The sequence below is a fragment of the Ranitomeya imitator genome, chromosome 7, assembly GCF_032444005.1.
Source record: "Ranitomeya imitator isolate aRanImi1 chromosome 7, aRanImi1.pri, whole genome shotgun sequence".
Lineage (NCBI taxonomy): Eukaryota > Metazoa > Chordata > Amphibia > Anura > Dendrobatidae > Ranitomeya > Ranitomeya imitator.
In genome coordinates, this window is record NC_091288.1 from 73,401,299 (window position 1) to 73,425,685 (window position 24,387).

A 24,387-nucleotide genomic window follows, 5' to 3' on the forward strand; every position below is an offset into this window, starting at 1 on the left:
TGGCCAAAGAAATTGGGTGGGAGCCACTGATTTACTATATATCTATTTCCAAGTGACTGTACATTTACTTAAAGTCATAGGAAAGGTTCTAATGGTCAAATTACTTTATACAATTGTTTACTTTGCATCCACCCAAGAACTGGTTGCAAATTCATGACCACTAGGGGTCTCACTAATCCACTGTCTACAGCCTGCGAGGAGTGGTCCTTCTGTAGCAGCAAACACAGGGACGATGGGAGTGTCCTACACGATCTGATTCTGCAGGGGCCGTGCATGTCTGCAGCGCCATCTCACAGATCTGCGGAGCATCGTTTCCCTCTGTAAGTTATACTTTGATGCAACTTGTCCAAGTGTTTTTGCAGCACCATTATATCTCCAACCATGATTTCTCAAGCACTTCTCCAAATTTGTGTAGTCAAGCTAAGGGAATTCACTATCTACCTTTCTGTTATTTCATAGCAGTTGCGATGATGATAGGCATCTTCTCTGACGTACTGATGAACACAGAATCATTTTACTGCTTTTCAAGAACAGTTTAGTGCTTCTCTTGGTTGCTGTTCTCACTTAGCTTGTCCCATGACTTCTATCTCACTAATGATACAAGGAGCTTTCCATTCTCTACCAATGATGTAGCAGCATGTCTCCCAAGTGTCAGACTGGGGTGTTTAGAGTCCAATAGACGAATGCGAAGGGTCACCCTACAGCTGCAAGAAAAGATTTTCTTTTTGGTCTTATGCTCAAGGACCAAGTATTCTACCATTCAGTACATGTGCAAAACAGGACCCTAATGTACACGCTCCAAGTTAAAAACTAGGTGTCCATCAAGCAATTAAAACCCTTTTTTAACAACTTCCACTGCTAATGGCTGGGAGTGCTCCTGTGTGCTGGAAAAAATCAAGGTAAAGTTTATTGTTACTGTTGTACAAATATGTATAAACCTAGATTTGCTATTTCTTTTAAAATCTTTGCATACCCTTTCCAACTTTTTCATAACTCATCACAGTTTTCTCCTGTTAATTGTAATGTAGGCAGCCTCATTTCATAATACACAGTTGGGGGAATATTTACCAAGACTGACATGTCATATGACGGTCGTGATATCTCCCTTGCAGGTGCAGGATGTCCCAAAGGTAATCATAGGGTCACATGACTGATATTTTTCGTTCATGTTTTGTCAGTGCAGTGCGCAAGCTTCCCCCCTCCTTATTTTCTTCCTGACTTCTCGATGTATACATCCTGAATGCGCCCAGTGGCATGAGGTAGTGCACTATGTGTGTCTTACAACACAGTGAGTGTTATAAAGGGCAAAAATACATGTGGAAAATAACATTGAGTTGAAAATATTGTTTGCATGCAGTTTCAGATCTATCCAATATATTTTTTTCCTGTGTTACACAAAAGCATTCCACCTCAAGCCACAAATATTAATGACTTTTAAGAACATATTGTAAAGTAATATCTTATAAAATTAAAAAAATGTATGTCTGTCTATCACCCTACCTGTTCCCTCTGTTCCGCTAATGACCTAAGGCCGACGTCACACTAGCATATTACATCCGATGCGAGAGCATAGGATGCGATATGCTAATGACCCGCAGCTCCTGCTCTGCTGCGAGCGGAGCCGAGTGTCATGCATCTGTGCTCCGAGGCTCTCGCACAGGGAGGATCGGAGCACAGCTGCGGAGGAGGCGGAGAAACTAATTTCTCCATCTCCTCCATTGCTGGGGTCCGCTTATAACGCACAGTACTCGGATGATATCCAAGTGATGTGCGTTGGCTCACTCGCACCCATAGGCTTATGTGGGTGCGAGTGAGCCAAGAGTTGGCCGAGTGTCCATGACAATCGCAGCATGTTGCGATTGTCTTGGCCCGAGGAAAACGGCCAAAAAGTCGGCAGCTTGGAGGGGCCCCACATTGTAACATTGGTCCAAGTCCAATGCGATTTTTTTATTGCATTGCACTCGTCCATTTAAGTTGCCAGTGTGACGTCAACTTTAGACTCTAAGCCTCAATAATCCGAACCTCCCATTCCCGTCTTCAAGACTTCTCACGCGCTGCACCAATGCTCTGTAATGTTCTACCAATAACAATTTAATAACTTCACAATACCCACGGGTTTAAGCATGCCCCAAAAACGCATTTCTGCAGACTTGCCATCTCCTCACCTGACATATCTAACTATCCCCATTCTGCCCTTTACAATTTTTCTCCCCCAAAAAGTCTGGTCCCTTGTATCATCTGATTGCACCCTCCATGGCTGTAATAGCACTTTATCTGACTTGTACAGATCCAGGCTGGTAACCGGTTCATGAAGCGTTATGTGAATCTTCTATTTATTATATTGATAGCTGGACCATATATCAATGCAGTTTTTACCATGTTCCTTTTGTTCCTTCGATTTCTTCATAGATTGTAAGCTCTTGTGATCAGGAACTTCACTCCTCTTGGTATCTGTTGAATTTTCTGTTACTCTGTATTGTCTCATATTGTATGTACATGTCCCCTCTGAATTGTAAAGCTATGTACACACGTTGCGGATCTGCAGCGGTTTTTCAGCGTGGAATTGCACCACATCCGTCAATGATTACTAAAGCAAGGTTCATAAATGGGAATCCAGAATTGATGTGCACATGCTGCGGAAAATTCCATCCTTATTCTCTCCGTTTATTTTTAAGCAGCATGTCAATTCTTTTTGCTGATCTGCAGCATTTCTGCACCAATTGACTTACATTGAAGCACTCAAATCCGCAACAAATCCACATCTTCTCTGAAGTACTGATGAACACATCGAATGCAATACACTAGTGTGACACCGGCCAAAGATTCTTCGCAGCACACAGTGCAGGCGCTTGGAAGATTAATTAGTCTGCAGTCACCTGGAGTGATTGGACAACCCCGTTCAAAAGCGCTGTCAGTGTCCCTTGTTGATCATACAAAAAGTTGTGTGTTTAGGAGCCGAAAGGAGAAGATTATTTGCATTAGGGAATGGAAGTCACTGCAGTAAAATATCGGCAGATTCCTGTGAATTAACCCCTTGGTGCCCACTCCCTTACATGTTTGTCACGCTAAACAGGCAAATGCTCTAACCATACTCACCCAATCAGTAACAGGTGTTCGCCTGTTACTGACAGATTTCCAAAAATAGGCCTGGGTATGAAGATGAGAAATGATTTGGTCTTCAAAGGGTTTAAAACTCTCCTGCTTAAAATACAAATGAAAATTATATTCTACGTGACGACAGGTTGTTACAACACAGCCAGTATAGGACGCAAAAAATGAGGCTTGGTCCATCATATTAAACTTTGCCAATTAAAATACGAATAGTTTATCATGAAGTTCTGGACATATAATTCAGGTGCTGTAGCAATAGAGCAAATTAGATACGAAAAATTGTGTGCAACCATACTTTGCAATCATACAAAACAATGTGAATTCTTGTTAACAAATGTATTGTTGATAATTTTTTTGTTTTATTTTTTAGGCTTTAATTACTATGGACTTGTCACAGGAGTGTAGTATCCTTTACAGGTTATATTTTTCATTAAATATTTATCCCCATTTCTTAGGTATCCATTTATTTTCTTTTTAAATCCAAATGAATGTGCTTTAACCCTTTAATCACCACCACTCTGTGTTTACATGCTGGTCACTAATGTAATGTATATAACACCTTTGAATACTCGCTACATCGGATTCTTAGCTCTCCTAAGTGAGCCTGGCTGCTATTTTAACTGCAGAACAACATATCTGGCCAGTTTAAACACTTAGGTGCCTCTGCCAATAGCAGCTGTTGCATTGAAAGAGTTTTCCACTAATAAATTTACCCCCTTTAGTTTGTCGTAACTCATCCCAAGTAACAATTTCCTAGTATACTTCTACTAGCTTACCTGCTCGTGTAAGCTCATCTCTCCGTGGCTCCTATATTCTTCAGTTCTTGCTTTTGCTCTGCTATTTCCGATCTGAGGACTGGAATCAGACAAACTCAGCAGGGCATCACTGGTGGTGGCAGGGTACCTTACGGTGAGTGACAGCACTCTGGGTCCGCATTGTTAGATCAGACTTCACTCTCCTCTCAGCCTGGAGCTTGGTTTACAGTGCGGTGCTTCCATCTGACAAGTACTACAGTGTGCAGATCACTAGCTAATATATCATCGGGTTTGTCAGCAGAAGCCAGTTCAAAGCTTTATAAGACTCAGGAAGGAGACACACTAGCTAACAAATAATCGGTCTGATTTTGATGCAGGAGAGTCGGACGACTGCAATGCAATTGTCATACAAGTGTCATGCATTTTTTTTCTTTTCGCCACGACACCAACCACTAGAGAGAGGGGATCCGTTCCTAGGAACAGAAAACCTACAGGGAGATAAAAGGGGCGGTCCCCCCCCTCGCTCCTCAGTTGTTTTCCTGTTCCTGTTCCTAGATGGGAACCCACAGAGAAGACTCCGATGGATGCTATGAACGAAGAGGAAAACCCGCCTGGACTGCCGCCTGTGCGTCTCTGCTGAGCGGCAGGGGCTCCAGAGCGGGTAGACAGTCGGGGGGATGATCCTACTAGCTCCCCCCTCATCTGCTAATGCTGCTGCGTTCTCAACAGTCTCCCTGCTGGGACACTGTTGTGTGAGGCTACCGGTGAATGGGTAAGAAGCGGCACCTACCTCGTCCGGCCCTCACTGGGGACAAGTAAGTGGAGTGCGCTCCTGGGGTATGAGCGCTGTGGCTGCTGTGACACTGGCGTCTCCTCTGCCTACAACACTTACCCCGCTTTTCCAGAGTGGGAAGGTGTTGATGGGCGACATGAGATAGCTGCTGCAGGTGCAGCACTTACCACGGCATCTTCTGCTGGTGCAGCAGAGATGCGGACGCATGCGCAGTAGCATCAGCGTCCCGGAAGTGGTTGGTTGAACTTCCGTGTTCGCGAGGTTAGAATGCAACTTCCGGTGGAGGCGCCATGGTTATTACCTGTGCGGTCCGGTACACTATAACAAAGCCTGGATCAGTATACAAAGGTAAAAAAAATAAATAAATAATGGCAGGAAAGGTTGTGTTTAATGGTTCCTACACTATAAAGAGCATGTTGGCAGGTTGCAGTGTGCGCAATCATGTCGTCCCAAGAGGAGGTCACTGAGTGCCCTATGGAGGAGTTAATGTTACCTGTGGGTGATACCAGGAGGAAGAGTACTGGACACTCGAAAGTGAGTGACTCCACTGTCCACTGACAAATCGAGGAAGAAGTCGTCCTGTTCCACACCCCAGGCTGATCAAGCAACCCGATAGCCGGTATATATTTTTATTTCCGGGTGAGTGTATAGACAGCTTCATGGAAGCTTATAGTAGTCTCTTCTGCTTGTGTTTTTTGTAGGCAAAAAACACGGTGAAGTCTAAGCAAAGCAGTGTGCGATATGTACCGAGCCCCTGCCTAACTGTTATATAAAGAAATTTTGTCAGAGTTGTATAAATAACACCTTGCAGCAGGAGGGGTCGGTCAAAATGAATGAGATCCGTCTCATGATCCGTGAAGAGCTTCAGTCATTAGGTGGTGGGCCATCAATGAATATTGATTGGAGAAGCAGGAGAGCACCCTCATCTAGAGCAGACACATCTGCAGAAAGCAGGGAGATTGATTCTGACATCTCTCAGGTTTCGGGTTCCTCTGATGTGAAGGATTGTCTTTTTTCCTACTGACGGTGTGAATAATTTGTTGAAATCAGTAAGGAGCACAATGGGGTTATAAGAGGCTAAGGAACCTCAGACGCCGCAGGAGGTTATGTTTGCAGGTCTCTGTCAGCGAAAAGGTCATGTATTTCCTGTAAATCAGACCATTAAGGACCTTGTCAAAAAGGAATGGAGTAAGCAGGGGCAAAAGGAGTTTGTACCGATATCTTTTAAGAGACGTTACCCCTTTGACGATGAGGACTTGGCCACATGGGCTAAAGTGGATGCGGCCATAGCATCCACCTCTCGCTGTTCCTCTTTACCTGTGGAGGATGCGGGTTCTTTGTCTGATCCAATGGACAGAAAATCAGACGCGCTTCTTAAAAGATCATGGGAAGCCTGTATTACCGCATTTAAACCGACAATCCCAGCCACGTGCACTGGCAGGTCTATGCTGGATTGGCTAGACCAGCTGGATCAGCACATCAAGAGTGGTATATCAAGAGAAAAAATGTGTGCCTCTATTCCCTTGATTAAGGGTGCTGCGGCCTTTCTATCAGATGCCTCAATAGACTCGCTCTGCTTAGCAGCCAGAACAGCTAACCTTACTAATACAGCTTGACGAGCGTTGTGGTTAAAGAACTGAAAGGGGGATGCCCAGTCTAGGTCTAAGCTGTGTGCCATACCTTGTCAGGGTGAGTAGCTTTTTTGGAGCTGTTCTGGCTGATATACTGACCAAGGCGGGTGAGAGGAAGTTGGGGTTCCCTAGTCCTTTTATTCCTTCTTACAGAAGGGCGTTCAGGAAGCCACCTTTTGGCAAGAAAAGAGACTTTAAGGACCGCTGGAGTAACAAGGAATTCAGGCACAAGGGAAACTTATTCAATAAACGTCCCTTCAAACCAGCGGATAAATTCCGTTAATCCTATTCTACCTGTAGGAGGTAGATTGCTGAAATTTGTAGATCAATGGAAGGAAATAACAGCTAATTCATGGGCCATAAATTTAGTATCTTCAGGCCTCACCTTAGATTTTTTCCGGACACCTCTGGATTCTTTCCTTCTAACTTCCTTAAAATCCAGGCTACAGCAGGAAGCACTTGAACTTGAGCTTAGGTCTCTCTTAACCAAACATTTTTTAATAGAGGTTCCGTCATCTCAGTTATGGAAAGGATTTTACTCTCCCTTGTTTCTGATAACTAAGCCTGATGGCTCTTTCAGAGCTATAATAAATTTGAGGAAGTTAAACACCATCATAAGATCCAGGACATTTAAAATGGAATCCATTCGTTCAGCTATAAAAACTTTATTTCCAAACTGTTATATGGTAGTCTTGGATCTTAAGGATGCTTACTACCATCTTCCTATACACCAGTTACACCAGCAGTTTCTCTGGGTGGCTGTACTAGTGAATGGTCAGGTTTGTCATTTTCAGTTCAGAGCAATGCCCTTTGGGTTATGTATGGCCCCTACAGTGTTTACTACATTGTTGTTAGAAGTGATGTCCTTTCTACGGTTAAAAGACACTCCCATGTTGTATAATGACCCCCACAATAGCTCCCACTCCTTGGATTCTGTGGGCTGATACTTGCACAGCTCATATATATGTGACAAAGAGCTAAATAGAAGAAAACAGAAAGAGCTAGTAGGTGCGTATAGAGGCCACAATATGGGTATACCTCCCTGAATGTATCCAGGTAACCCTAAAGGAATACTCTTGTCTGGACAAGAACCCAGATGGTAAGGAGGCAACCACAAGAAAGAGAGGGAGGTAGAATATTACCAATCTAAAAGAAGTACACCCCTTGGTTCGTCAGTTCCTTTTCCCCTGCTCCCCCTTTGGGGGTCTTGTTGTCTACATAGAGTATATGTTCAGGGTCTTGCACCCAGATATAATCTCCTTTACACACCTATTTGCTGTTTCCATTTTATTCTGTCTTGCTATTTATCATATATACACAGCCTTAACTTTTTGTTATTTTTAATAAAAGGTTTCATAATGGGGTTTTCATGTTTACCACATTAAATTTACTGATATGAGATCATGCAGACACTGGACTGATAGGATCTTGACCCCGGCTATAAGATGGATGCATAGATAGATATCCTATAGCCGGGGTCAGGGTCCTATCAGACCAGTGTTTGTGTTATCTTATATCAGTAAATGCAGTGTGTGTGTGTATATATATATATATATATATATATATATATACTGACAAGACTGGTCGGTAATGTGCACCGATAGATAGATATATATCTCCTCATCTGTGGGGTCCTGCAGCCGGGGTCATATCTATCAGTGCACATTACCGACCAGTCTTGTCAGTCTCTGTCTGAGACACCATGAGACTTATGGCTGCTGTTTTGAAGTCATTTACAGATTGGGTCATGCTTGGGTGACCCGCACTGACAGTGATCCGGTTTGTAGTTCTAGCAGCCGCCATAAATCTACAGTGCCTCAGATATAGACTGCAGATATACAGCACAAGGCCTGGTCTTATCAGGAGGGGAGCCGGGTCCTGCCAAATCCACCTTGCACGGTGCTGACATCTCCTGCCAGTACCTGCAGAAATCTGTACTGTTACTTACAGCACCACTGTCCTGTGAGTGTCTTGCTCTTCTCTGGACACTCTCAGAAGCCGTGCCGTGGTCCTCCGGACTTCTCTGCAGCAGAGCACACACGCTCACACAGCTTGCAATGTGGGCATGTCTGCTGTATACTGGAGCCAGCAGACCGATACAGTGCCGGCACCTATCGTTCTGCAGACATGCGTTCCTCTGGCTCTCCCCGGTCACTTCCTGCGGTAGTGCAGGGAGATCGTGTCTCCCTGCTCTACAACGGAGCATGGAGCTTAACTACTATATCAGCAGGCTGTGAACGCTGATATAATTAAAGGGACACTGTAACCTGAATTTGGAGGGAACAATCTTCAGCCATGGAGGCGGGGTTTTTGGGTGTTTGATTCACCCTTTCCTTTACCCGCTGGCTGCATGCTGGCTGCAATATTGGATTGAAGTTCATTCTCTGTCCTCCATAGTATATGCCTGCACAAGGTGCAATCTTGCCTTGTGCAGGCGTGTACTATGGAGGACAGAGAATGAACTTCAATCTAATATTGCAGCCAGCATGCAGCCAGCGGGTAAAGGAAAGGGTGAATCAAACACCCAAAAACCCCGCCTCCATGGCTGAAGATTGTTCCCTCCAAATTCAGGTGACAGTGTCCCTTTAAGTGTAGTGTAGCTTCAGGTGGGCCCCTGTGAGCAGTGGGCCCAGGGCGGCTGCACCCTCTGCCACCTTGGTAGCTACGCTACTGGGTCATACACATCGAGTTAAGTTATCACCTGTATTCTGGTAAGCATGATGCTACATTTTTAAGAACTCCACTTCCTTTGTCAAGCAAATAAAGCAGCATGCCATGTGTATGGGAGAAATGGCAAACACTTCATGAGGCATTTGTAAGTTGTCATACATGGGAGCGAGAGTTACGTTAATAATGCTGAGACTTTTCTTACAGGGGTATCAGCCATGAACGATATGAAAATTAAAAAAACAAGGTATTTTAAAAAATTAAAATACAGTAACTAAAAAATAATGTATTAATGCATAATTTGTCTGTTCTGACACTTCAAGGGATATTTATAAGGGTAACTCAACCTTGTAGTGAAAGCATAATTGTGCTGCATTGCTTCTGAGAGCACTCTGCACCTATCAACATTTTTGTGAAATGGCAGCTAAAAATATCACCTTATTCAGCCTCTGCACTGCATTCCCTACATTCTTATAGCACCCCCTAACTACCCTTGCATACTCACAAAAACGTTTTTTAATGTCTCCCACGCTGTATGGTAATCTCAGTCCGGTCCAATGGACGTGCTTTCGGGCCTCTGCATCCCTCCTCCCGGCTTCTGCTTGCCATCCTCCTAAAATGGATAAAGATCCACATCACCATGTGACATCTCGCGCCTGCTCAGAAATATTGCTTTCTTCGCCTGTGCAGTATTCTTTTCCCAACTGTGGGCAAAGCCAAAAAACAGAAGTATGCATGTGCTGGCAAACGTAGTTCCGGTACAAGAGCCGGATGTATGTGTATCTGTGCATGACACTTCTGTTTTTTGTCTTTACGTGCTGTTCGGAATAGCAAGGTGCAAAACTCTGTATTTCTGAACAGGCGCGAGATGTCACTCGGCAATGTGGATGATGCAAGAGGCGTCATCAACAAAGTAGAAGTGCAAGTAACAGTCAATAGGTGGGATTAAGAAAGCCCAAAGGCTCGCACATCGGACAGGACTGAGACAATTACCATACAGTGCGGAAGAAACTAAAAATGGTTTTTGGGGAGTATACAAGGGGAGGGAGGGGGGTTTATAAGGATTTAGGAAATTCATAGCAGATGCTTAATAAGGAGATAGCTTTGGCTGCTATGTCACAAAACTGGTGACAGGTTTCATTTAACTTTTGCTACCCACCAAATCCACTCCAAGGTTGAAGTACCGTTCAATATCCATTGTGCATACTCATTCTCTTTTTTTTTTGCAATTGTTTATTCAGAGAGGAAGAGAACTAGAAGTCTAGTGCCATCTATTGGAAGTAGCAATCCTACAAGTCAATGTTGACCCTTTAACGAACCTTGTCACATAACTTAGTATAATAGTGAAACCAGACTCTCAATTTACAGACACCGTGTTTCGAGGTACTGCCCCTTGCAAGTGAAGAGTGGAGATCTGGTTTGGCTGTGTGAGAGGCGTCTGATCGACATCCAAGAAGTATCGTTTCTCCTTGCGGAGAGTGACATGCTAAGCATGCCGAGATGAAGAGACTTAAAGCCGCAATGCTACTCTGGGAAATATGCTAATTATGCAAATTGTCTCGTCAGAAGACGAGGAAGAGAACTAGAACTCTTGTGCCACCTATTGGAAGGTAGCAATCACACAAGTCAATGTCGACCCTGTTAGGGGTCAAGTTCCCGCTTCTGCACAGGGGGAATCTCGAGCCATCTCTGCTGCGGTCTCCCATTCCTGTCCAGCCGCAGTGGAGTCTGCTCAGCGAAGACGTCGGTGCTCAATCTCACTCTGTTCTAAGAGTTACTGCTGCTTCTCCAGCTCCTGCCATTAAAGTCAGTGCTGGTCAGCGGCGAGCGGACTTCTCTGGGACTAAGTCCGTGCCTGCACACACTGAGCATGCCCAGGGCAAGATCTCCCGTTGGAGATCGAGGATCATGTGCTCAGCCTCTGCGGCACATTCCATTGGTCCTCTTGGCAGGTCTTGGAAGGGCAAAAGTTCTGTAGCCACTTCCTGTCCTGCAACTATATAAACTGCGCATGACCGCACGGCCATGCGCTAGTATTGTTTTTAAATTATATGTGTGTGTGTAGATGGATGTATGTCGATGGATAAAAGCTCCTAAATATTCCTCCCTAGAGTTGTTGACTGCTCGCGGATGTTGGTAGCTATCTAGCGCCCGACTAATCATCTGTGCAATACACACATTACAGCGTCCGTTGCTGTGTTCGCCTGTACGGCACCGTGCGCTTGTCTAGCGCTTTCCATACCCAAGCCTGGGTGGTTAGTGGCGTTCGTCAGTGCGGCATTGCTCGCACTTCTGTGCCTATATCTTACTATTCTGTTTCCTTACACACCCAGTTGCGGTGTAGTGCCAGCATGGGTCTAATCGGACTTCAATCCCAGTTGGGATAAAGTTCGCTGACTACTTGCTCGCGCTTTATGTGCGGTACCGCGGTCCTGTGACGTAACAGGATTGCTTCCTCCACGCTGGGTGAGGTTGAACCCACGTGTGTGTACTTTAGAGTACCGCCATATAGTCTGCAATTTACTAGCAGCAGGTTTTCACCTGTACGGTGGACCCCGGACTGCGAACGCATCTATATCCTCTTTCTTAGTGCGTTCCGTCAGTCTAACAGACCCTTTAACAAGTCAATCTCCGCAAGGAGAAACGATACTTCCTGGATATCTTTTTTTTTTTTTTTTTTGGGAAATACATAACCTAAAAAATGAATAATGAGGTTATTTGAGCACCCACACTAAATCTGAAATTAAACATCTAGCAGCCAAATTTTAAGGGTGTATTTATGGCTATTGTGAGGCAGCGACCAGTGTTATTTGTAAGGGTCGCTATGTGTCCCCCCAAATTTTCTCAGAAGCGTATTAAGCCCTTGTGATTGCATTGCAGCCTCAGGTATAGCTGTGGTTGCAATGCACAAGAAAAGTGAGTGTTGGCTTTGGGCAAGCTATTTGTTCAAGGCAGTTGTAGGAAAACCTGTCGTGGGCTTTTACTTTGAAACAGACTACAGGAAGGTAGTGTGGTTGGTCCGTTTCCTCCCTGGGACGAGTTTTCAGAGTGGCCTAAGGCCACATATTGTTTAAAAAACAAAACTGTGAAGCAGGGTTTGTGTTTGTCAGTCTGGAGTTTGTAGCTAACAGAGCAGTCGGCTCTTCAAAAGCTTAGCCTGTGTGAGAGTAAGGCCGGGACTTGAGAGAAACTAGTGCGAGTCTCGCACATCAATACCCGGCACTCGGGACCGTAGTACATGTATCTCTATGCAGCCATGCAGCCACACACTCCGCTCACGAGTGCCGGTGGCAGTGGCGGGTATTGAGGTGCGAGACTTGTGCGACTTTCTCGCAAGTCTGATCCCGGCCTAACACAGAGCACTGCAGAGTGAACTCCTGGCACCCTGCAGTGGGATACGGTGGTGCAATTGTGAGTTTTTGAGCTTGAACACGTTTTTGCTGTGAACTTTTACAAGGGTCACTGCCTGTCACACTGCACCCACCCCCACTGCACTACACTATTCTGGTTACCTGACTCTCTTTGGTATTAGAATGCACTGATGCAAAATGTGACTCTGCAAAATATGGATGATATACATGTGACTTCGGAAGTTTTTCATGATACATTCAGTGCAATGTTTTCATAGTCCACATTTGCAGCCACAAATAGGACATAATCTACATATTGCACAATGGACATATGGATGTGCCAATCACATTTGTCCTTCATGTGCATTTTCACACCTGTATGTCCTTACCACAAAAGGCTGTACATGTACATTCTTGGCTGCAGATGTAGATAGCCGACAGTTGTTTAAAGGGACACTGTCACCTGAATTTGGAGGGAACAATCTTCAGCCATGGAGGCGGGGTTTTGGGGTTTTTGATTCACCCTTTCCTTACCCGCTGGCTGCATGCTGGCTGCAATATTGGATTGAAGTTCATTCTCTGTCCTCCATAGTACACACCTGCGCAAGGCAAGATTGCACCTTGTGCAGGCATGTACTACGGAGGACAGAGAATGAACTTAAATCCAATATTGCAGCCAGCATGCAGCCAGCGGGTAAGGAAAGGGTGAATCAAAAACCCCAAAACCCCCGCCTCCATGGCTGAAGATTGTTCCCTCCAAATTCAGGTGACAGTGTCCCTTTAATGCAACAGACCCCTGTATAATGGTGAAAGACTGAAGACCAGGTGGGCCAATGAGTTAACACCTTTACTAGCTGTTGATTTATAGGTTTTATAACTACAGAAGGATGGCAAATTGGTAGAACGTGATAGTTTTAGTGATTAATTTAACAGGCAGTGGTCTTCAGCTTGTTAAAACACATTAGAACATGCAGTATGAAAATCTTCTGTGGAGTCACTGACAAGCCTTAACAATTTTAAAGGAGATAGTATTATAAAACACCTTTTTGAAAAGGGCTGCACCCAAGTGGAAATTTTAAGAATGCTAAAAAATGTTCACAATATTTCTGTTTCGTAAGTATTTAAAAACTAATCTTTTATTAAAAAAAACTATGACACCAATAAGTTGTGATGCTAGTTTTCCATGTGCGTAATATACCGTATTTTTCTGACCATAAGACGCCCTTTTTTTCCTCCAAATTTGAGAGGAAAGTGTGGGTGTGTCTTATGGTACCGATGTAACGTGGGGAGGGGCAGCAGTGAGTGGGATTGCACTGGGAGGCAGAAAAATGTCCCTGTTGGCTTCAGGAATCAGCACTGGGGAAACCACATGGTCCCGATCATTAAAGTGCAGTGAATATTCATTAGCTGCTTCCCCGCCCACCTGTCAGCTGAGCAGTGAGTCAGGAGCAGCAAATGAATACTCCTTAACAGGGACACACATGCTGTGTGTCCGGTGGAGGAGGGGGCAGCAGCAGGGGCCAGAGGGGACAAGATTGCTGCATACCTGCCTGCCGTCTTAGTGCTCCAGCACAATGACCTGTGTGATGTCAGGAGTGGGCGGGCTGGAGCATCACATGGCAGCACAGAGCCCTCCCTCTTCTGATGTCATCACAGGTCCTGCAGACACCACACTACAATCTGTAAGCTTACTCCTGTGCTGTGGAGAGGCAACAAGAGGGAGTACTCTGTGCAGTCATGGGATGGGATGCTCCAGCATTTTACCTCACCACAGTGTGGCTGGCTGCCACAATTAAAAGGTTAGTCTTTACAACACACAATAAAGCACTCTGCCACTGCTGTGGTGAACTATAACTCCCAGCATGCCATAGGTTCTGCAGGACATGCTGGGAGTTATAGTTCTCCCAATGGGATCTTAAAGCCGCACACCAGTGTTATTTTTTAGTGCTGGAGTGGTGCTTTAAATATAAGCCCTGTGCCCCCATCCTTATACTCACCCTCCAGCGTCTTCATATAGTACTTTACAGACACCACACTGGTCCCGCAGCTCCATCTTCTACTCGCAGCTTCCAACATAATAACATACTATTATATATAATAACAGCACATATTATAGTATGTTTATGTTATTAAATTTTTTACCACCTTTTTTGCTTCAAATATTTTTTTCCCTATTTTTCACCTCTAAAACCTGGGTGCGTCTTATAGTCCATTGCGTCTTATAGTCCGAAAAATACGGTAAATGCAATTTCCATGTCATTATGGTGAGATTCATTTAATTATATTTATGTTACCACCCAATTTGAGTCCATAATATATATTGCCAAATTTTTCATTACAATGTGGTTATACGCTTCCTAAAAGGGTAGTCATCGAAATGGTGTGTAAATTAGCCTACACAGCTACCACTGGAATTTTTATATATTTGAACGTCACATAGATCATATCTGTTATACACACAGACAATTCAATTCTAACTTCCTTATTAATATAATTTTTGGGGGTTATTTCGACTTTTGCATTAATTTTTTAATTATAACATATGGGTTAACTTTCCAAAACTCAGTAACTGTAATACAGACGTTTATTAACAGAGCTTTATGTTCTAGTAAATTGTTTGTACAGCATCTTTTCACAATTATGCTTCTTTATGGTAACAGATATCAAAACCACTACAGTTTAATTTGTCTTAAAACGTGCAATGTTTTTGGTAACAAAGTTCTTTTCACTGCAATGAAGACTGCAGTAGAACTTGGATTTCTAATAGAAGCAACCCATTCAAATAAATGAATCTCATATTCTGTAAGATATTTGCTGCAACTAAATGTGCCATATGTGAAGGGAGTTTAACCCCAACATTGTTATACTTTTTTCCGTTTAACACAGCACACGTGTTAAAAGAATGACTTTGTTTTCATTGTTATCTGCTGCAAGTGAATAAATCTGGATAGAACCTCCATTAATGACAGCACAGAATTTGATCAGATGTGCAAAGTCACTAACATTTTCATGTTTTTGGACTTATAATATACACAGTAATCATATCAATTTGCTAGTTATAGAAAATAATTTCCAGTCATATTGTTTTTAATAATTAGCAATAGGTCTAATGTAATGATTGCCAGTGAATCTGTTTCAAGAATTTAAGGCCGTGTTTTTTTTAAATTTATTTATTTATTTAGACAACGCCATTTAAGAAGAATACTGCAAAAACTTGGCTTAAAGCGAAGAAGTGATGAAAGATCAATATCCACAATTTTCAGTGCTGTGAAGGTACGGTTGTCATCAGTGATTTATACAAAATGATTATGTGATGTGCTACAATGTGCAGCATTATCTGTACTGGAGATAATGTTCTGTTTTTTCCCTTCTACACTATCGACTGAAATAGAGCCATGTGCTCATAAAACAGCTCTACCATCTTAGATGTCTGACTATAAAACAAAAAACTATTTTGGATATATTTTGCCTACTTTTACAATGTTTTCTTGATTTGCAAAATTCTGTAGCTTGTCAGTTTATTGATTTATATATTATTTGCCTGATGCACCTTGACATTTGTTTGCACTGCTGCGTATATGCATCTTCCAGTTTATCTGATGAAGGTCTCATTGCTTACAAATATTCATAATCTGTGAAACCTGGGAATCAACACAATAAAAGAGAGAACTTTTTTTCCTTATAAATGCATCTAATGATATGATGCACCTCTGTTTTTATAGAAGTAAAATAAAAAATGAGGATATTTTCATTAGACCTCAGATCAGACACCACCAATGTTAAGTAAACCTCACATTGGACCCTGAAATTTTAAACAGAGCTCAGATCAGATCCCCCCCATTATTAAATCAGACACCTCCACTCCAATATTTTTCTGACTTCAGATAAGCCAAATCTTAATCAGACCTCTTTCAACCAATCAAACCTCCCTCAAATTGAAGCCTGCAATCAGACTTCTCTAATACTTATGAGAACAAAGATCAGACCCCACCAAACAGACCTTCGCCTTAATTATAACCCTTCCACACATTATACCTCCTCAAAAGTTATTAGTCCTCAGATCTGCCAGCACCTCCATTCAGATGCACCTTTCACCTTTAATCATACCCTAAATGTTTAACAGACCTCGGATCAGACCCCCAATAGTACTGAGTACTACTCAGCAATTAGATCATAATGAAAAAAAGGTAACTCTCCTGACTCAGACATTCAGGGTGCTGCATTCTGAAGTGATGTCACAAGTTTAGTCTAAAGGTACCTTCACACTAAAGCCCCCGTCACACACAGCGAGATCGCTGCTGAGTCACAAGTTTTGTGACGCAACAGCGACCTCAGTAGCGATCTCGCTATGTGTGACACGTAGCAGCGATCAGGCCCCTGCTGTGAGATCGCTGGTCGTGTCGGAATGGCCTGGGCCATTTTTTGATCGTTGCGGTCCCGCTGGGTAGCACACATCGCTGTGTTTGACACCTTACCAACGACCTCGCTGACAGGACGTCCCATTGAATCATCATGAAATAGCATCGTTGTACAGGTCGCTACAGTTCGCCGCATCGCTGCTGCGTCGTTGGGGAGATCGCACTGTGTGACATCTCACCAGCGACCACATAGCGACGCTTGAGCGATCCCTGACAGGTCGTATCGTTGTCGGAATCGCTCAAGCGTCGCTATGTGTGACGGGGCCTTCAACGACGCTGCAGCGATCCAGACAACGATCCGGATCGCTGCAGCGTCGCTGTTTGGTCGCTGGAGAGCTGTCACACAGACAGCTCTCCAGCGACCAACGATGCCGGTAACCAGGGTAAACATCGGGTTACTAAGCGCAGGGCCGCGCTTAGTAACCCGATGTTTACCCTGGTTACCATCCTAAAAGTAAAAAAAACAAACGCTACATACTTACCTACCGCTGTCTGTCCCCGGCGCTGTGCTTCTCTGCTCTGGCTGTGAGCGCCGGGCAGCCGGAAAGCAGAGCGGTGACGTCACCGCTCTGCTTTCCGGCCGCTGTGCTCACAGCCAGAGCAGAGAAGCAGAGCGCCGGGGACAGACAGCCGAAGGTAAGTATGTAGCGTTTGTTTTTTTACTTTTAGGATGGTAACCAGGGTAAACATCGGGTTACTAAGCGCGGCCCTGCGCTTAGTAACCCGATGTTTACCCTGGTTACCAGCGAAGACATCGCTGAATCGGTGTCACACACACCGATTCAGCGATGTCAGCGGGAGAGCCAGCGACCAAAGAAAGGTCTGGCCCTCTAGCCCCGACCAACGACATCACAGCAGGATTCTGATCGCTGCTGTGTGTCAAACTAAACGATATCGCTAGCGAGGACACTGCAACGTCACGGATCGCTAGCGATATCGTTTAGTGTGAAGGTACCTTTAGCCTATACGTCCTTCACTTTATGTTAGAAATCAGAGCAGCGCTGTGACCAGGACAACAACAAAAGGGGGCGGTAAGTAGGACCGTAACTTGCTTCTTACTCCTCTTCCTGACTCACCACGCTGGCTCCAGATCCCCGACCCCGCTCATAGCACTGGATCCCATATCTTGCTAACTTCTTTTTTATAAAACGCACCTTAATTTCTCTACCATTTTTTGCATCTAATAAAAGAAAAAAAATCGGTTCATTGCATTCAATCAGAAATCATATTATTTCTGTGTCTGTAGTTACAATTTGCATATTATCTGCACTACGTTTTAGTAAATTTACATTTATATTTTTATATTTTATTTTAGATATATTTACAAAAGTATTTTTACCCACTTGAAATTCTGCACTCATATCTGGCAATAGCATTTAGTTCATTACATAGCAGTTTGGGTGCATGTTCACAAGTAGGCTATGAGACCAAGTCATGTCTATGTATGCCCCTGAATCATATTCATTATGTTGTATACATGTGCAAATTGAATCTTAGACTATTTTTTTAATAGCCATGCCACCATTCCACATTCCTTTGTTGATAGTCATTACTTCCCAAAATACTGCATTGCTGTCATGATCAAGACCTGGTTTTTCCTGTCTCTCCTTTTCCTTGTCTGTTCATGTCAGGGGTTAATTTTTCTATGGTATCGACCTTGCTTGCTGACTACTCTGCTACCACCTGGTGTAGTTCTTCTCTGTGCAGGACTTCGGTTCATTCTCCACTGTGCTGCCATCTAGTAGAGCTTGCACTACTCAGCAGCCACCAGCAGTGCTGCAGTGTGACAATTGCAATACAACATAGCATAAAAAAATCTGCTACCTTTCATAGTGATGGAATACACAGATATAATGAGTATTATTCTTCTTACTTAGGCCGGCGTCACACTTGCGAGTTTTACGGACGTAAGAGCGCAGAAACTACGTCCGTAAAACTCGCATAACATGTGGCACAATTATTCTCTATGCCCCTGCTCCTATCTGCCGTATTTTCCTGATCAGTATTATACGGCTTTCTACGGCCGTAGAAAATCGCTAAATGCTGCGTTTGTCACCGTATTGCGCAAAGAAAACGCCAATGAAAGTCTATGGAAGCGTGAAAAATACGGATTACACACAGACCAGCAGTGTGATTTGCGAGGAATACGCAGCGCTGTTAGCAAGAAAAGCCGGTAATTCATTGCGGTGTACAGTAAAATCACACTGACAGCTTACAATAGAATAGGTGGAATAAATGTGTACACATAGAATAGGTATATATATATATATATATGTCAGTGAGACACATATATGTATATATATTATTACTTCATACAGCACGAGATAGCAGAAAGCCGGTAATTCAATTACCGGCTTTTGCTATCTCCTTCCTAAACCCGACATGATATGAGACATGATTACATACAGTAAACCATCTCATATCCCCTTTTTTTTGCATATTCCACACTACTAATGTTAGTAGTGTGTATATGCAAAATTTGGCCGTTCTAGCTATTAAAATAAAATAACGGGTTAAATGGCGGAAAAAATTGGCATTGGCTCCCGCGCAATTTTCTCCGCCAGAGTAGTAAAGCCAGTGACTGAGGGCAGATATTAATAGCCTGGAGAGGGACCATGGTTATTGCCCCCCCCCCCCCCCCGGCTAAAAACACCTGCCCCCAGCCACCCCAGAAAAGGCACATCTGGAAGATGCGACTATTCTGGCACTTGGCCACTCTCTTCCCATTCCCGTGTGACATTAAGCCAAATTAATAATGGAGAGGCGTCAATTATGACACCTATCCATTATTAATCCAATTGCAGCTGCTCAAGGCTGCAAAACCCCAGCGAATGAAGGTAAAGTAGGTCAGTGACCTATATTTAGCTTCATTTGCGGTGAGGCGCCCTCTGCTGGCTGTCCCTAGATCATGGGAACTTTCCTAGAAAGCTCCCTGGCTCGAGTTCATATGAGGACAACCAGCAGAGGGCACCTCTTATGATCTCGAGCCTGGGAGCTTTCTAGGAAAGTTCCCACGATCTAGGGACAGCCAGCAGAGGGCGCCTCACCGCAAATGAAGCTATATATAGGTCATTGACCTACTTTACCTTCATTCTCCGGGGTTTTGCAGCCATGAGCAGCTGCATTAGCAAAGCTCGTGGCTGCAAAATATTTTAACCCCTTCAGATGGATTTACATCGTTGGACGTTTCAGACGTTTTTTAGTTACAGATCGAGGGTCTTCAGTGAGTGGTTTGGGCGTAGAATAAATTATTCCAACAACCTTTGTGATTTTTTACATTAAAATAATTTTTAATAATGTGTTTGTGTGTTTTTTAACCCTTTACTAGTATTGGATTAATAATGGATAGGTGTCATAATTGACGCCTCTCCATTATTAATTTGGCTTAATGTCACCTTACAATAGCAAGGTGGCATTAACCCTTCATTACCCCATATCCCACCGCTACACGGGAATGGGAAGAGAGTGGCCAAGTGCCAGAATAGGCGCATCTTCCAGATGTGCCTTTTCTGGGGTGGCTGGGGGCAGATGTTTTTAGCCAGGGGGGGGGGGCAATAACCATGGACCCTCTCCAGGCTATTAATGTCTGCCCTCAGTCACTGGCTTTACTACTCTGGCGGAGAAAATTGTGCGGGAGCCCACGCCAATTTTTTCCGCCATTTAACCCTTTAATAGCTAGAACTGCAAAATTTGGCATATACACACTACTGACATTAGTAGTGTGGAATATGCAAAAAAAAATGGTGATATGAGATGGTTTACTGTATGTAAACCATGTCTCATATCATGTCGGGTTTAGGAAGTAGAAAGCAAAAGCCGGTAATTGAATTACCGGCTTTCTGCTATCTCGTGCTGTATGAAGTAATAATATATATACATATATGTGTCTACTGACATATATATATATATATATATATATATATATATATATATATATATATATATATATATATATATATATATATATATATATATATATATATATAGACAGTATATATGTTTTGTTTTGTTTTTTACACATGGATCCCTTGTATATCCGTATGTCGGTTCTGCAAGCCTGCGATAAAAACACGCAGTACGGATGCCATACGGATTACATACGGAGGATGCCATGCGCAAAAAACGCTGACACACCCTGCCTACGGAGGAGCTACGGACCACTATTTTCGGGACTTTCAGCGTATTACGGCCGTATTTTCATACGCTGTGTGTGACGCCGGCCTTATTCAGATAAAAACGCATATCAAGACCACACTGCTCTCATCATCAGGCAGTTGCCTGACTCTAAAGCGGTACATATTGTTTTAATCTTAAGGAATAAGAAAAATCATATTCATCAAATCTGTTGACTCTAGTACGTTAGTCATCTTTTTTTGTGGTTTGATTAAAATGTTTATTAACATGTTATGTGATATACTTCCCTAGGGAAAGATATTTCTTTGCCATAGAAAACCGATGTACAGTTGTGTTTTTTTTTTTTTTTTTTTACCAAAACTATAACACCATTGCTTTGGGAGTCAGTCTTCAGTTATGGGTTTTGCTTTTATGTGTTTGCTTACAAACTCTGGTATTTACGGTAAGCATTAAAAAAGGTTCCTTATGGAACATGAATATTATTTTAGTGTAGAATGACCATCAGCACTTGAGACCAACCGATATATTTGGTTGGATTGATTATTTACTTGGTAAAGTTCCTTAATGTTCAATTATCAATGTTTACCAATAATTTTATTTTCTCTGTATATTTCATGAAAGGTTGAACTTCAGCACTGGTCACCAGCTAAAGGAATTCGCGCCATGCATAGACGAATCAGAGACGAGAGAAAAATACAGCCTTGCTATAGGTTAGTAATTTAATTCAAAATCCATTTTATTTTACATTGAAAAAACAAGGATAGTTGTAAAGTTCTGCAACATAAAACCTACTCTGGCAGCTGTTTTCACCAAGACACATTGCAGACAGTCATGTTTAGACACATGGGTTTTGTTTTTGGTTATGCAAGTGCCCTCAAGACAGTTCCTCAATTTGAACAGACGTATTACGCCATGTTCAGTATTTGATCAGTATTTCTCATCAGTATTTGTACACAAAACCAGAAGAGGATAAAAAATCTAGAAGTGGTTACATGTTTATATTACACTTTCATGTGATTGTTCCACTCCAGATTTTGGATACAAATACTGATGTGAAATACTTACCAAATACTGATCAGCTCTCTGCTTTTTGTTGGTTTACAAGCCAAACTTTCTGCTTTTGACTACAGACTGCTTTGTTTTGAATGATTTAGATATCATTTTAAGCAGAGTGGATGTTGTAGATCTCTTAAGGTACCTTCACACTAAATGATATCGCTAGCGATCCGTGACGTTGCAGCGTCCTCGCTAGCGATATCGTTTAGTTTGACACGCAGCAGCGATCAGAATCCTGCTGTGATGTCGTTGGTCGGGGCTAGAAGGCCAGAACTTTCTTTGGTCGCTGGCTCTCCCGCTGACATCGCTGAATCGGTGTGTGTGACGCCGATTCAGCGATGTCTTCACTGGTAACCAGGGTAAACATCGGGTTACTAAGCGCAGGGCCGCGCTTAGTAACCCAATGTTTACCATGGATACCATCCTAAAAGTAAAAAAAACAAACGCTTCATACTTACCTTCGGCTGTCTGTCCCCGGCGCTCTGCTTCTCTGCTCTGGCTGTGAGCACAGCGGCCGGAAATCAGAGCGGTGACGTCACCGCTCTGCTTTCCGGCCGCTGTGCTCACAGCCAGTGCAGAGAAGCAGAGCGCCGGGGACAGACAGCCGAAGGTAAGTATGAAGCGTTTGTTTTTTTTACTTTTAGGATGGTATCCATGGTAAACATTGGGTTACTAAGCGCGGCCCTGCGCTTAGTAACCCGATGTTTACCCTGGTTACCGGCATCGTTGGTCGCTGGAGAGCTGTCTGTGTGACAGCTCTCCAGCGACCAAACAGCGACGCTGCAGCGATCCGGATCGTTGTCTGGATCGCTGCAGCGTCATTTAGTGTGAAGGTACCTTTAGGCTACCCTCACGTCTATATGCTGATTAGTCAGTTTCCTATTTGTGGTAAAGTGATTCCTGAACTGATTCCATCATTTTCTCTGGTTTTGTTCTGGCACTTCTGTTTTCAAGCCAGATGTCAAATTGTATCAAACTTACAAGTACTGCATCAATCTTGGTTGTAAAGGGTTTGAAAAATATTTCCAGATCGTGGTCTATCTGTAGTAATACATTAAAGCAACTAGACTTTTTTGTTTTCCTTGACAATCCCATGCTATTTATCTAACTGAAGAAGTTTTTTGGATTACTTTTACTTGCTATGTTAATGAGCCTCTCTCTGTCCACTTTCAATGCAATGCCTTTATCTGTTTTTTCATTTTTTTTTTGCTCCTGACAGTGTTTTAGTGCTTTCTCACTACCTTCCTTGTAATGTAATTCCTTTCTTTTCAGTTTTATTGTCCCCCTTTCCATTTCTGTTTATCCACATTGCCTTTTTCCCTGTTCACAGCCATTGTATTCATATATGGTGTGTATTGTTCACAATGCAATTTGTGTATGCTTTTAAAAATATCTAATTTAGTTTACATAAAGAAAACATACTGTATATACTCGAGTATAAGCTGAGATTTTCAGCCCAAATTTTTGGGCTGAAAGTGCCCCTCTCGGCTTATACTCGAGTCACGGTATCGGTGAGGGCGGCGGGTGAGGGGGAGAGGGCGCTGAGGCATACTTACCTAGTCCCGGCGATCCTGGCGCTCCACCTGCCGTCCCACGGTCTCCGGGTGCTGCAGCTCTTCCCCTCTTCAGCGGTCACATGGGACCGCTCATTAGAAAAATGAATATGGACTCCACTCCCATAGGGGTGGAGCCACATATTCATTTCTCTAATCAGCAGTAATGGTGACCGCTGATAGAGGAAGAGGCTGCGGCACCGAAGACCAGCTGTGCGGGAGAAGGAGTGGGATGCCGGGACCAGGTAAGTATCGCATTTTTACCTGTCCACATTCCAGCCTCCGGGCATTGCTCCATCTTCCTGGCGCCGCTCCATCTTCCCGGCGTCTCTCCGCTCTGACTGTGCAGGTCAAAGGGCGCGATGACGCATATAGTGTGCACGGCGCCCTCTGCCTGATCAGTCAGTGCGGCGAGACTCCTGGACGAGACGCCGGGACCTGCAAGCAAGAGGTGAGTATGTGTTTTTTTTTTTTTGTTTTTTTTTGCAGCAGCAGCAATGGCAGAGCTTTCTATGGTACATCAATGGGGCAATAATGAATGGTGCAGAGCACTATATGGCACAGCTATGGGACAAAAATGAACGGTGCAGAGCACTATATGGCACAGCTATGGGGCAATAATGAACGGTGCAGAGCACTATATGGCACAGCTATGGGGCAATAATGAACGGTGTAGAGCACTATATGGCACAGCTATGGGGCAATAATGAACGGTGCAGAGCACTATATCGCACAGCTTTGGGGCAATAATGAATGGTGCAGAGCACTATATGGCACAGTTATGGGGCAATAATGAACGGTGCAGAGCACTATATGGCAGAGCTATGGGACAAAAATGAACGGTGCAGAGCACTATATGGCACAGCTATGGGGCAATAATGAACGGTGCAGAGCACTATATGGCACAGCTATGGGGCAA

General features: G+C 43.5%; 1 protein-coding gene across 1 annotated transcript in view; it reads left to right on the forward strand.

Annotated features, from left to right (window-relative positions):
• Window positions 1-277: 277 nt before the first annotated feature.
• LOC138644743 (uncharacterized) overlaps window positions 278-24,387 on the forward strand; it is a 44,960-nt gene continuing 20,850 nt past the window's right edge. The window contains exons 1-5 of the mRNA XM_069733511.1: window positions 278-320; window positions 3,482-3,515; window positions 13,330-13,420; window positions 15,490-15,580; window positions 21,481-21,569. Coding sequence (XP_069589612.1) covers window positions 3,494-3,515; window positions 13,330-13,420; window positions 15,490-15,580; window positions 21,481-21,569 — 293 coding nt within the window. The 5' untranslated portion in view covers window positions 278-320; window positions 3,482-3,493. The remainder of the gene's footprint in view (window positions 321-3,481; window positions 3,516-13,329; window positions 13,421-15,489; window positions 15,581-21,480; window positions 21,570-24,387) is intronic.